Source organism: Zingiber officinale, chromosome 8A (genome assembly GCF_018446385.1).
Source record: "Zingiber officinale cultivar Zhangliang chromosome 8A, Zo_v1.1, whole genome shotgun sequence".
Classification (NCBI taxonomy): domain Eukaryota; kingdom Viridiplantae; phylum Streptophyta; class Magnoliopsida; order Zingiberales; family Zingiberaceae; genus Zingiber; species Zingiber officinale.
The window spans coordinates 13,809,456-13,824,648 of NC_056000.1; the positions used below are offsets into that span (position 1 = coordinate 13,809,456).

General features: G+C 36.9%; 1 protein-coding gene across 1 annotated transcript; it reads right to left on the reverse strand.

Annotated features, from left to right (window-relative positions):
• Nucleotides 1-11,751: 11,751 nt before the first annotated feature.
• On the reverse strand, nucleotides 11,752-14,438 carry LOC122010534. The gene is made up of 6 exons (XM_042567063.1): nucleotides 13,919-14,438; nucleotides 13,680-13,828; nucleotides 13,436-13,566; nucleotides 12,932-13,321; nucleotides 12,550-12,831; nucleotides 11,752-12,463 (listed from the first exon to the last, which is right to left on the reverse strand). The coding sequence occupies exons 1-6, from the start codon at nucleotides 14,436-14,438 to the stop codon at nucleotides 11,752-11,754; spliced, it is 2,184 nt and encodes a 727-aa protein (XP_042422997.1).
• Nucleotides 14,439-15,193: the final 755 nt, after the last annotated feature.

Below are 15,193 nucleotides of genomic sequence, written 5' to 3' on the forward strand. Positions count from 1 at the left end.
GGAACTTAACACGTTCGACCCAAATCACCTTAAGTTATTAATTCCATTAAATATTAATTTCCATAATCGGTTCGACGTGGCGAGGCACATGGCCTTCTTGGGTATGGGAGCAACCACCACCGACTAGACAAAACCTTTATAGAAAGCTAATATTTAATTTCCTAAAATAACTTTAGGTTAACAAAAGAACAATCAAATCACAAGGAGAAGAAAAAACAAGAGCACACATCATCGAAAAACATTTTCGAAATTCTAGAACGTAAGCCTCTTGTATTTGGTATTATTTCCATAAATAACTAGCATGATGCGGAAATAAAAATTACTAGTTATACCTTGTAGAAAAACCTCTTGATCTTCTACCGTATTCCTCTTCTAACCTCGGAAGTTGTGTGGGCAACGATCTACCGAGATGAGAAACCACCAATCACCTTCTTCTCCTCCAAGCAAGGTTCGGCCACAAAGGAAAACTTCACCAAGGAGAAAAACCAAAATACTAACCAAGCTCCAAGAGATGCTAGCTTTCTCTCATACTTCTTCTTCTTCTTCTCCAAGTAGTATCCGGCCACCACAAGAGCTCCAAGAGAGAGAGAGTGGTTCGGCCACCACAAGAGGAAGAGAGGGAGAGGATGGCCGGCCACACCAAGGAACAAAAGAGGGAGAGAAATAATAGATGTTGTGTCTCATGAAGGCACCCTCTCCCCTTCTTTTATATTCCTTGGCCTAGGCAAATTAGGAAATTTAATTACAATAAAATTTCCTCAATTTCCTTGACATGATTTAATTGAGAAAAATAAAATAAAATTTCCCAATTAAATCTACATTGGCCGGCCACATCATTGGAGAACAAATTGGACAAGTTTCAATCAACAATTAAAACTTCCTAATTTGTTTCCGAAAATTTTAAAATTAAAATTTCTCTTTAAAAATCTCTACATGGTTAATAAAAGAAATTTCTATAATTTTAATTTTACAACATGTGAATAATTTTTAAAGAGAAAATAAAATATCTCACCAATCTACAAATAAGGAAAGAGATCTAATCTCTTTATTTAATCTTTTGTAAATTTTACAAAAGAGATAATTTAATTTAAATTCTCTTTAATAAATTATTTCTTCCACATAATAAAAATTAAAATTAAAATTCTTTTTAATTTATTTTGGCCGGCCCTACTAGCTTGGGTTCAAGCTAGGGCCGGCCACCCAATCTTATACCTAGGCCGACCCTAGCTTGTTTCCCAAGCTAGCTTGGCCGGCCCCTATTGGGTGGGTATAGAAGGTGGGTATAGGTGGGTATAGAACTCTATAACTAAGAGGCTACGAAAGGGACCGAGAGGAGAAATTGGTTTTGGTCTCCCGATAAAATTAAGCATCCCGTGTTCGCCCCGAACACACAACTTAATTTTATCAATGATAATTCATTCCACTAGAGAACTATCATTGAACTACCGCACCAATCCCAAATTACATTTTTGGGCTCCTTCTTATTATGAGTGTGTTAGTCTCCCTGTGTTTAAGATATCGAATGTCCACTAATTAAGTGAGTTACTGACAACTCATTTAATTAATATCTAAGTCCAAGAGTAGTACCACTCAACCTTATCGTCATGTCGGACTAAGTCCACCTGCAGGGTTTAACATGACAATCCTTATGAGCTCCTCTTGGGGACATTATCAACCTAGTATCTCTAGGACACAGTTTCCTTCTATAATCAACAACACACACTATAAGTGATACCATTTCCCAACTTATCGGGCTTATTGATTCATCGAACTAAATCTCACCCATTGATAAATTAAAGAAATAAATATCAAATATATGTGCTTGTTATTATATCAGGATTAAGAGCACACACTTCCATAATAACCGAGATCTTTGTTTCTTTATAAAGTCAGTATAAAAGAAACGACCTCAAATGGTCCTACTCAATACACTCTAGGTGTACTAGTGTAATTATACAGTCAAGATAAACTGATACCTAATTACACTACAACCTTCTAATGGTTTGTTCCTTTCCATTTTGGTCTGTTTATAATTTATAAGGTACTGACAACATCATCTTCTGCATGTGACACCACATACTATGTTATCTACAGTATAAATTAATTGAACAACTACAACTAAATGTAGACAATTTGACCAAATGTGATTCTTTAATTTATTCATAATGAATGTTTACAAAGCTTAGGCTTTCAGTATACACTCCAACAATCTCGCACTTAAACAAATGACTAAGCAGCCATATCTTCTACCATACATCTGATTCTCATTCCCTCCACATGCCGATCCAAAGCTTTCGCCGGAAGGGCCTTAGTGAAAGGATCTGCCAGGTTATCTGCTGATGCAATCTTGGCGATGACAACTTCTCCTCGCTTCACGATATCTCGTATCAGGTGGTACTTGCGCTCTATATGTTTACTTGCCTTATGAGCTCGTGGTTCCTTCGAGTTTGCAACTGCACCGCTATTATCACAATAAATTGTGATGATTTTGGGCAAACCAGGAATCACATCTAAGTCCATTAGAAAGTTCCTGAGCCATACTGCTTCTTTAGCTACCTCAGAGGCTGCTACATACTCAGCTTCCATGGTTGAGTCCGAAACGCATTTCTGCTTAACACTCCTCCATGAAATGGCTCCACCTCCTAAAGTAAACACATAGCCTGATGTAGACTTACTGTTATCCCTATCTGATTGGAAATCTGAATCCGTGTAACCCACAGGGAGCAGATCGTCTGCTTGGTAAACTAGCATATAATCTCTTGTCCTTCTCAGGTACTTTAATATATGCTTTACCGTAGTCCAATGTCCTTGTCCAGGGTTACTCTGATATCTGCTGACCATGCCCACGGCAAAACAGATATCAGGTCTCGTACATAGCATTGCATACATTAGGCTTCCTACAGCCGAATCATAAGGAACTGCTTTCATGTCCTCTATCTCTTTTGACGTCTTTGGAGACATCTCTTTAGATAGAGCTACTCCATGTCTAAAATGTAAGAAACTTTTCTTGGAATCCTGAATGCTAAAACGAGCAAGGATTGTATCTATATATGAAGCTTGGGACAGACACAACATTCTTTTCTTACGATCCCTTATAACTTTGATCCCAAGAATGTGTGCACAATCTCCTAAGTCCTTCATATCAAATTGTTTGGACAACCATACCCTTACGTCTGATAATACCTTGACATTGTTGCCAATTAACAAAATATCATCTACGTATAGTACAAGAAATACCACCACATTTCCGTTACACTTCTTGTATACACAAGACTCATCCGGACACTGAATAAATCCATACGACTGGATTACTTCATTAAACCGGATGTTCCAAGACCTTGAAGCTTGCTTCAGTCCATAAATGGACCGATTGAGCTTGCACACTAGATGCTCTTTGCCTTTTTCAATGAACCCTTCTGGTTGCTTCATATGAATGTTCTCTTCAAGACTTCTATTAAGGAAAGCTGTCTTGACATCCATTTGCCAAATCTCATAATCCATATGAGCAGCAATGGATAAGAGTATCCGGATAGACTTAAGCATGGCTACCGGTGAAAAGGTCTCCTCATAATCGATTCCCTCTTTCTGAGTGTACCCTTTCGCAACAAGCCTAGCTTTGAAGGTCTCTACCTTCCCGTTTGTCCCTCTTTTCCTTTTGTAGATCCATTTGCATCCAACGGCTTTTACACCATCAGGTGGTTCTACAAGCTCCCAGACCTTATTAGAGTACATAGACTCTATTTCAGAATTCATTGCCTTTTGTCAAGATGCATCTATATCTTGGAGTGCTTCGTCAGATGTTCAGGATCAAGTTCATGTTTACCCGGATTAAGTCCAAGACTCTCCCAAAACATGAATCTTCAGTCCTTTACAACCCTCCCACTACGACGAGGCACTATCTCGTGGTTGTGTATCATGTGTGACACGTGTTGCGCCTCTTGTGGTACTTCATCTTGTATCGTTGGTACTCAAGTAGACATGTCATCTCTAAGTTCTTCTAAAACAACTTTGCATCGGGCTTGTGATCCATTATATAGTCTTCTTCTAAAACCGGGCATTGGTGCTAACAATGACCTTCCGATCTTTAGGACTATAAAATAAACCACTTTTCGCCCTTTGGGATATCCTACAAACACGCGAACTTCAGTAGAGATTCTAACTTATCAAGATCTGGTTTCAGACATGTGTTGGACTACCCCAACCGAATATGTTTTAGACTTTCGCCCATTCCACAATTTTATGGGAGTAGAAGAACTGATTTAGAAGGTACTAAGTTCGGAACGATATCTGTTTCCCGAGCATATCCCCAAAACGAATTTGGTAATTCAATAACTCATCATTGATCTAACCATCTCCATAAGAGTCCTATTCCTTCGCTCGCTACATCATTCGGGGTGTTCCAGTGCGAATAATTGGGATTAAATCCCGACCTCGATAAGTAATTCCTAAACTCTCCTAAGAGGTATTCGCCACCACGATCGGATCAGTAGTGTCTTGATACTTTTACCTAGTCGTTTCTCCACATCACCTTGTATTCTTTGAACTTATCAAAGCACTCGGACTTCATGCATTAGGTAAATGTATCCATATCTTGAATAATCGTCTATGAAAGAGACAAAATATTTAAAACCTCCTCTTGCCTGGATGACATAGGACCACACAAATCGAGTGAACCAACTCTAACACTTCTTTGGCTCTATACCCCTTGGCCTTGAACGGCCTCTTGGTCATTTTACCTTCCAAGCAAGATTCACAAGTTGGAAAATTTTCCAACTCAAATGAACTCAAAAGTCCATCGGCTATAAGCCTCTGAATCCTACTTAAGTTAATATGACCAAGCCTTAGATGCCAAAGATATGCTTGGTTCATTTCCGAAGGTTCTTTTCTCTTATTTGAGTTAGAAGATGAGTTATAAATTTTCATGTTTTGCTTTGTGGAAGAAATTGGATTTAAAGTATACAAATTGCCAACTAATGCACCAGAACAGATAATCACTTTATTTCTTTTAATAACTACATCGTTACTGAAAGAAACTGAATATCCATCTAAAAACAGTTTAGAAACTGAAATTAAATTCTTTCTAAAACTGGGTACATAAAGACAATTTCTTAAAATCAAATTTCTATTTCTACTAAAAGATAAGTAGACATCTCCCACTGCAACAGCTGCCACCTTAGTAGCATTGCCCATGTAGACGGTAATCTCTCCTTCAGATAGTCGTCGGGTTTCCTGGAACCCCTGCAAGGAATTGCAGACATGATCAGTGACTCCCGTATCTACACACCAGGTGCTGGTAGATAACACCGCTAAACATGTTTCAACAACTAGAATATGAGATATACCTTTGTTTTGGTTTCTACGAGGACAGTCTGCCTTCCAATGTCCTGCCTGCTTACAGATGAAGCACTTGCCCTTCGGCTTCTTCATTCCAGCTTTAAATCCCGTACTCTGAGATTTATTCACTTTCTTTGCTGAACCTGCTTGTTTCTTCTTCTTCTTTCCTTTCGGTTTAGAAGTAGAACCATTTTCAGCATAGTGAATTTGAGCATTGTGACGAAATAATCCTTCTGCTACTTGAAGTTCTGTCAGTAGTTCCGCTAATGAATAAACCCTCTTATTCATATTATAGTTTAGGTGAAACTGCTCAATACTTCTAGGTAGCGTTTAATTTTAGTAAAATGAATTTCTTGAATTTTTCAGAAGAATATTAAAAAAAAAATTCTAAGTTAAATTACTTTTTAGAATTATAGAAAAGGCTTTTAACTTAGGCGAAAATAATAATTTTTTTTTATTATTAAAACAAAATTCATTCTCAAGTTATTGCCATTTCTCTAACCTTATTATGATATCTAAATTTCCACTTTAGTTTATCATAATTTTTTAGATTTAAGGAAAACAATATTAAGTATGCGAAAAATTGTTTTGACAAAATAATTGATAAAAGATCTTTTGATAATTCGTTCGACAAATTAGTTTGTAACTCACAAGAATCTTTTGGCAATGTTTTTAGTTTCAGAAATTCTTTCAACAAAATAGTTGGTAAAAAATATTTCGACGGTGTTTTTAATTGGAAAGATTCGTTCGACAAAATTTTTTCTAATCCAGAAAATTCTTTAGAAGATTTAATTTTTAATTCGCAAAAATTTTCAGGTACCTTCTCGATTAATGTAATTAATTGTTCAGAAGGTGGAGACCATACCTGACTTACCTTGTCAGCTGTTGATTCTCCCCCTAAAAACAGGATGGAATTCGGTTGTTGGGGCTGTTGCGGCATTTACCTTGGATTCGGACTCTTCATAGATCTTTAAGAACTTTTTCCAAAGTTCTTTTGCGCTATTGTACTCTCCGACTTTGTCGAGATCTTCATTTGGTATTGTGGTTAGAAGATGAAATTCAGCCCGCGCATTTGCCATCGACTCATCACGTTGCTTCTCGTTCCAGAGGTATTTCTCGAGCTCTTCTCCGTTTACTTTCTTTGGTGCTTCATAACCAGATTTCATTATTAAATAAATACCAAAATCAGACTTAAGGTATACCTCCATTTTTTGCTTCCATGAAGCAAACTCCCCCTCGAATGCAGGTGGGTAGTCACTAGCTCCGGCCATCTTCTAGATCTTCGTGCTTCAGTCGGCGGTTAGTCCTTCTGAGGCGGTCCGGCTCTGATACCACTTGTTGGTGCAGCGATGACCGACAAAAGGGGGTGAATATCCTGCAATAAAAACTAAACCCTCCTCAAGGCTTTCAACTTAAATAATAAAGCAACAGTTATGAAATTCAACAGAACTAACATAAACAGAAATATAAGACTCAGCTATTTACTTGGTTACAACCAAGAAGATTGTTAATCCAAGACAGTAAGAGAGTGCACTAAAAGAAGTCTCCTTCTCTGAAGGCGGAGTAGCCTTTTACACTTGAAGAGCACAGAACTGTTGCTTAGGAAATGAGAGTACAGGAGTTGTATTACGAGATCGTTCGTATTCGTTCACTGTTTTCGATATCTCTAAGAGCTACCCGAGACCCTCTTTATATAGGGGTTCTCGAGCTTATCAGTTCACCTGATCCTTCGGGATCAAGTTTGACTCGAGAGGGATCGGTCGACCGAACCTGCTGTACCTACCCAGCTTCGCATCCAGGTGCAGTCTCTATGGATCGAGCTTGGGTTCGGTGGACCGATCCTTTTGTTCGGTCGATCGATCTGCCAACGGTCTTCTGCTGAGTTGGCCCGATCAGATTGCTCGACTTGGTCTTTGGATAGACTTCGGTTCGATCGACCGATCAGAAGGTTCGGTCGACCGATCAACTCCCCAACGGTTGGCTGCTTGACGTGGCTTCTAACGTGTCACCAACAGTTGGCTTCGGATACAGAAGGGTTCGGTCGACCGATCAAGGGGTTCGGTCGACCGAACCATTGACAAGTCAACTTCCAGTTGACTTGTTCCGGTTCAGCTCCTTGGGTGATTGCGGCCTACCGGAATAGGGCTCACCCGAACCCAATTCCCGGCCTTCTCCTCGAGCAGGCTTCCTCCCCGGCTTTACGTCCCTCGAACGCCGCGCACGTTCTTTTCGCCCACCGGGTGTACTCTTCCGCAACTCTCCCGTCCTTCGGACGCACCGAGCCCGTCGGCTCCCTTCCCGTGTTGTCCTTCTCGCCAGCTGCGTCTTCCGCTCGATTTCCTGTGCTCCTAAGTTCCTGCACACTCAGACACATGGATCAGACAAAACGCAGGACCTAACCAACTTGGTTGATCACATCAAAACTACCACGGGGTTCAACAATCACTACAACAAATATAGCTTTTTGCGGCGCGCAAATATGCTATCCACGGCGTGCATTGCGTCCTGTACAATGATAAACTGTTGAAAGTCTAAAGATATCCACGACATGCAATAAACGCTGCAATTGACATAATCACGGCGTGCAATGTATGCTGTTGTTAGTGTCATCAATGGCGTACAATAAACGCTGCAATTGAAGAATTCGCGGCGGACAATGCATGCTGTTGTTAGGGTAATCAATGGCGTGCAATAAACGCTGCAATTCAATTATTCGCGGCGTGCAATTCATGCTGTCATTAGTGTTATCAATTTACAATTGAAGTATTCACGACATGCAATGCAAGCTGTTGTTAGGATTATCAACGACATGCAATGCACGTCGCAATAGATAGTATTCACGGCATGCAATGCATGCTGCCGTTAGAGTTATCAACAACATGCAATGATATACACAAAACGCAGAAACCTAATGTGCAAAAAAACATAAAATGTCGACACACAAAATGCAGAAACAAACACAACTTGCAGAAACATAAAATGCACCACACTTAACATAACATAGCAAGAGTTCACTTAGTAACATGATTTGGATCCAACAAAAATGTATGACTTTCAAATAAGTAGAATCTATCTCACTCACACAAAACTACAAGTTTAGATAGCCATGCTACTGTGCTTCCTAGTGCATCGTCGAGATAAAACATTTCATCATTTGGTCGTATCAAGTCTACCTTCTCCACCAGAACTTTATCAACCCAAACCTTCCAACAAGATCCTCCAAGAGGAATGTGATGCACTTTTGCTTTTGGATCTGTGGATGCAACTCGACCTTCTGCAACAACTCCTTCACCACACCAATGAAGTAACTTACATTTATGATTATCATGGACAACTTCACTATTCACATTCTTCAGCTTTGCCTGCATATAGTTAAAACAATATAAAATTATTAATATGACATGATGCTTAAACAATGAACTTTTGGTTTATAAGGCATACAATTTGAATATAATTACCTGAAATTGTTTTGCACCATTGATATCAATATGATTCCCAATACCGCTACTAATGCCACCACTAGCAACCTAATTTGACACACAAATTATGTCAAGTAATGTCATCATGTAATTAAATCCAATAATTTAACTATACATACTTAACTTATTTTATCTAATGATGGTTAATTTACTAACCTGTTCTTCATCATTTCGTTGCCTCATACTTTGGAGAAACATGGACCTCATTTCTTGCATTTCTTGTTGAAAGTTATTCATCATACTTTGAAGTTGCTTAATAGTTTCATTTTGTTGAATGCAAGCTCCAGTTTTTGATGGTGTAATTCCAAAGCCCAACCCACGCACCCTACCTCGAGCTTCCTTGCCAAATATAATGCTAATTGCATCATCGACAATGCTAGTTGTATTTAAAGATTCAGGTGGACATTCTTCTATTTTTCTCTATCAAATAGAACAAACAGATAATTTTTTAGTAAATAACAAATTTTTCTAACGTTTTACAAAATTCAAAGAGATAGTTTTATTACCATTTTCTCTCCAACAGCTTCATTACTAGGTTGCCCATTTTTTTTCTTGTGAGCCTCAATCCAAACTTTTGATCTTGTAATTGGTATATCTGCAGGACTTTTTTTTTCCTTAAGTATGGAACATATAGAATATATAAAAACTCATTAGAAAAGAAATTTAAAAGATGTATCATTGCTTAAATAAGAAAACTTTAAAACAAACTATCCATAAAGTTGTATAAATAATAATATTTACCATCATGTTGGCCAAACGGGCATAACCTCTCCGGCTCATTGTATGATTATGGTCTTGTTTTACCCTCATTTCTCTAAATTTGGCGCTCTTCTCCTGAGAATTAAAAGATAACCAACAAGGAAAAATACAACCATGAGCAGTAACAATCTAAGAAAAAATTCATAGTAAGGATAACAATTCAAGATAAAATTGTGTAGGGCTGTAAGCTTGCTGAGTTGGTAATTTTATATTGTTCAAGTTTATTTGCTAATACACCCGGAAAAACGGATAAGATTTGAAAGTTGGTCTAATATTGGAAGGCTACAACCTTCTTAGGCAAATTGCTTGAAATAAACCATGCTTGCAGTATATGAATGGTGATTTGGTGGAAAACGACGTAGAGATTAGATTGTCACACATATCATTCACATGTCTTATATATTCAAGTAAATGCACTGTGCACTAAAGATGGCCCTGCTCCCACTCACACCTTCCATGATAACTATGGTAAATTCCACTATGCTCACATTAATCTGGTCAAGTTAACAAGGTGGAAATGCAGTAATGAGACATCATCCTTATATAGGCTTTAGATAAAAAGTGAATGGAAATGCACTCCAAAATTTGAGTCCTCACTAACAGATCAAAGAAACAATATTTTTTTAAAAAAAACTTACTGATGTGGTAATGTAACTCTAACCTATAGTGTGACTAGGAGAAAGTTTCTGAAATCAACACCAGAAATCTTATATTGACTAATATGTGGTCCTATATAGAGAAGCTAGAAGAGATTCCTAACCATCTCATCTACACAAGGATGTCAATCATCTTGCTAGAGTATTCATCAAACAACACAATTAACTCGTTCTATGAACATTTGGATATCATGTATAGATATCATGTTTTAAAGTTATTAATATGAATTAAATTGTTGAAATAGAAGACTCATTTGGATCGGTTTTTTTTAATGTAAGTTTGAGTTTAGTTCGGGTAAGTAGCAGTCATGCCGAGATACATCAAGGAGCCTTAACATTCTAGAAAATGATTGAGTTGGAGTCCTATTAACATTCCTGAGTTTAGTTCATGTGGAGAGGCTGATTTGGGTTACAATGCAGTAGTCAGGTATGAGATAGCTTCTAAATGGGACAAAATCAAATTCGTAACAGAATTACTACAAATGAAAGAGAGGTTAGAATATATAGTTAATCAAAATTACTACAAATGATTAAAGTGAGTGAGCATATGATACTACTTACTGATTTTGGTCCATAACAGTGAATTAATACTTACTTGAAAGGAAAGTGACAGTGTCTTCTTTACAAAAATATCCCACTGATTTTGGTCCATAAATTCGGGCTTCAAAAGGCTAAGATCTCGTGAAGCTGCTTGGCCAGTATTAACTTCTCGTATAAGTATCTGCAACCTGGACTTTCTATCACGCTACAACTTACCTAACTTTTGAAAGATTGTTTTCTTTTCCCACTCCTCAACATTAAAATGTAGCTGTAAAATATAAAGCATGAATATATGACTAAATTTTGTTATAGAATTGGAAAATAATAATTCAGTGATAGATGACATTACCTGAAGACAACTCCACATTTTACTTTTCAAATCTTCATCTATGTCATTCCATCCATCCAATGTATATGGAACAAATTCTTTTACCATACAACCAAGAAAAGATGCATACTTCACCGAATTATCTCCAATTGGTTGTCCGAACTCATTACGCTCTAGCACTTTGGGATTTTGTTGGCCACTAACCAACATCAACTTTGATGGACCTCGTCCCTTTTTCCCATCAATTTTACTGCATCAACCGATTCTTTACCATGCAAAGGTTGTGAAGAATCAGAGGCAGTGTTAGAGTCCATTCTCGATAGTTGATTAACAATTTTTTCCTACAAAATAGCATAAAGAGATGTTGAAATGCATAAGTGTACTTATTAAAATAAACCAAGAATTTAAAAAGGATTACAATATATCACCTGAACTTCAACTATAGATTCTCTACTGCGTTTTTTTCCCATTTTTTTCATCATTTGAATGCTAAATAATGACCTGATAAAATAAGTAATATGACATGATGCACCACTGAAATATTGTAAACTAGAACAAAAATATATTGCAAAAGTAAATAAAGAGTAGTGGAGTTTGAAAAAAAATATTTATTTGTTGAAATAAATAACTATAAATCTACATCTGAAAAGTTCAGTCATGGGATATCAATAACATCAATTCCCTCACACTCATTTCTGGAATATGGTTCTTTCTCAGTAATGTTAATCTCAAGTCTGGACACATCAAGAGGTTTTGATGATGTATATGCATCCTCTTCAAGCAAATCCATGTTATGAATACCTCGAGGTGGCGCTTTTAGCAACACATACCAATTTGATTCATCATTTTCCCTAGAATAGAAAACTTGCTTTGCTTGTGATGCTAAAATGAAAGGATCATTTTCAAAAGTCCTTAGTCCTTGGTGTAAGTTGACAAGTGTAAAACCATCATCCATTTTGATACCAGTTCCAGGATTAGCCCAATCACACCTAAAAACAGGTACTTTGAAAAAATAATAGTCTAGTAACACAATATCTCGTATAACCCCATAGTACGATAGTCTTCCTATTGTATGTGAATTAGTAGAACTAGATTGCCAAATAGTATCAGCTTCAACTGAAACACCACTATGTTGTGTCGACCTTCCAACATCAATTGTGTGGAACCGATGTCCATTTATAATATAACCTGTATACGATATAACATGCTTTCTTGGACCATGTGCTAGCCATTGAATCCGATCTGAAGAGTTATCAAGAACATGTTTTGATAACCATTGAGCAAATGTTTCCATATGTCGTTTTTGTAACAGTGTTTCATTACTTGAGAAACGACGATCTGTTTGTTTAAGCTCCTCAATGTGCATCCTATTTAAAATCATTGAAAAGTGATTGTTAAAATATATGAATCATGCAATACACCAAGAATATTAGGGTTGCAATTTAATACTCACTGTATGTAAGGATCAATTTCTACAGTATTGAACAACACATATCGATGTGCTGCTTGTAACAAATGTTCTTCTAAAAAAATTTCTTTTCCTTGAGAAATGGGGCGACCTTCCACTACTCCATTTTCCAAATCGTCATTCCGATTAGATCGGAGACCAATACAAGCAGCTTTTTTTATATAAGCACTACAAAATCGTATTCGTTCTTCTGCAAGGTAACACTCAGTTATGCAACCCTCTGGCCTTGCTCGGTTCTTCACATAGCCTTTAAGCATTTTCATAAATCTAAATAATTAAAAATCACATGAAATAAATGTTGATAGAAAAATCTAAATTGTTGTATGATATTATTAAAGTAGTAAAAAGATAGATTATTATTTATTACCTTTCAAATGGATACATCCAGCGGAATTGAACTGGCCCACACAGGCGAGCCTCTCTTGCTAAATGAATTGTCAAATGAACAGAGATGGTAAAGAAAGCTGGTGGAAAGTACCTCTCCAACATGCATAAAGTTTCAGCAATATTCTCTTCGAGTTGTTCTAGACGGTTCCTATCTAACACTCTTTGACATAACTCATTGTAAAATGCACAAAGCAAAAATATAGCATTACGTGGACCTTTTGGTAAAAGACTTCTCAATGCTACTGAAAGTAATTGTTGCATAAGAACATGACAATCATGAGATTTCAACCCAATAAGCTTTCGTTCTTCTAAAGAAACACAGTTACCAATATTTGAGCTATAACCATCAGGTAACTTTATTTTCTTCAACCTAGAACAAAATATGTCCATTTCTTTTTTAGACAATGTGTAAGGTGCAGCCGGCAAGTGATACATGTTTTCTCCTTTTTCTTGAGGATGTAATTCTTTTCTAATATTTAAGTGCCTCAAATCTTTGCGAGCGTTAACACCATCTTTTGATTTTTTTTTCTTTAAGTTTAACATTGTACCTATGATATTCTCGCAAACATTCTTTTCAACATGCATAACATCTAAGTTATGACGTAGCAGGAGCCCCTACAAGTTTAACCATCAACACATTTCATATATTAGTTCAAGATTCAAAATAAATTGTGCATAAAATATAAAAAATTTATAAAATACAATTAATAGAGTACAAAATAACTTACACTCCAGTATGGCAAATTGAAAAATATTGACTTCTTCCACATTTGAACTGGTTTTTGAACTTTTTTTGAACCATCACGCTCCTTCCTCTTTTTCTTTGTATTATTAATATCTTTACCCATTTTCTTTTTACCCCAGTCATTTTCAATGTCTTTCAATACATTAAGAATTTCTAATCCATTCAGAGGCCTAGGTTTTCCTTTTGTCTCTTTATTCCCATCAAACCACTTCTTCTTCTAACGGAATGGATGATTAGGAGCAAGAAATCTCCTATGCTCTAAATATGCAAACTTTCTACTATACTTAAGCCACATAGAAGATATGCCTTCACCACATATTGGGCAACCAAATTTCCCTTTTGTGGCACATCCAGCTAAGTTTCCATAAGCTGGAAAATCATTGATTGTCCACATCAAAATAGCCTTCATATTGAACACTGACTTGCTAAAAGCATCATACGTCTCCACACCAATGTACCATAACTCCTTCAAATCCTCCACTAGGGGTTCCAAGTATACATCTATATCATTTCCTGGTTGCTTCGGGCCTGGAATCAATAATGTCAACATAAGATTTACCAACGGAGGAAGGTTGTAATTTACCAAAATAACTGGCCAACAACTATATCTAGAACTAAGATCACCAAAAGGGTTGAATCCATCTGTTGCAAGACCAAGCCGGAGATTTCTAGGATCTGATGCAAAAGCTGACCACTTATGATTTATCGTATCCCAAGCTATTAAATCAACTGGATGACGCATCATATGATCATGACTTTTATGGTTGGAATGCCAAATCAAGTCTTCGGCCTTTTGTTCTGATTTAAACATCCTTTTCAATCTTGGTATCACAGGAAAATACCGTAGCACCTTTTCAGGAACTCCTTTACAAACTTTGGTGGTGACTTTGTCTACCTTCCATCTTGAAGAACCACACTTTGGACATGAGTCCAAATCTTTAAGCTCCTTTCTAAATAGACAATATCATTTGGGCATGCATGAATCTTCTCATATCCTAAATCAAATGGTTTTAACAACTTTCTCATTGAGTAAACATCCTTTGGAAGTGTGTTTTTTTCTGGAAGCATGTCACCTAAGATCTTAAGGAGCTCATTGAAACTATTGTCAGTGTGACCATTTGTAGACTTATAATTGTATAATGTAACGATTGCTGACAACTTCGTGTAAGTTGTACAACTAGGGAAAAGAGGAGTTTCTGCATCTACTAATAAATCAGCAAATTCATAATCTCTTGCCTCAGACATAGTGTGGCCAACCCTTTCATCAGAGGCAAAGACATCTTTATATAAGTTATATGCCTCTCTCGTTTCATCCTCCTCTTCCTGAATTCCTCTTGAACTACTTTGACATTGAAAATTTGGAGTATAAGTTTCACCATGGAAGACCCAAATTGTGTAAGAAGGATTGAACCCGTTAATAATTAAGTGATCGTACACTTGGTCAAATTTCATATACTTCTTATTTTTTGCAATGTTTGCAAGGACATAAGATTACTT

Excerpts from the sequence above, each read along its gene's own strand:
- LOC122010534 (XM_042567063.1), bottom strand. The coding sequence starts at position 14,438 with ATGCGTCATCCAGTTGATTTAATAGCTTGGGATACGATAAATCATAAG. Across the intron at positions 13,567-13,679 it reads TCAATTTGCCATACTGGAGT|GGGCTCCTGCTACGTCATAA; the intron begins GTAAGTTATTTT and ends TTAAACTTGTAG. Across the intron at positions 12,464-12,549 it reads GAAATTGATCCTTACATACA|GATGCACATTGAGGAGCTTA; the intron begins GTGAGTATTAAA and ends GATTTTAAATAG.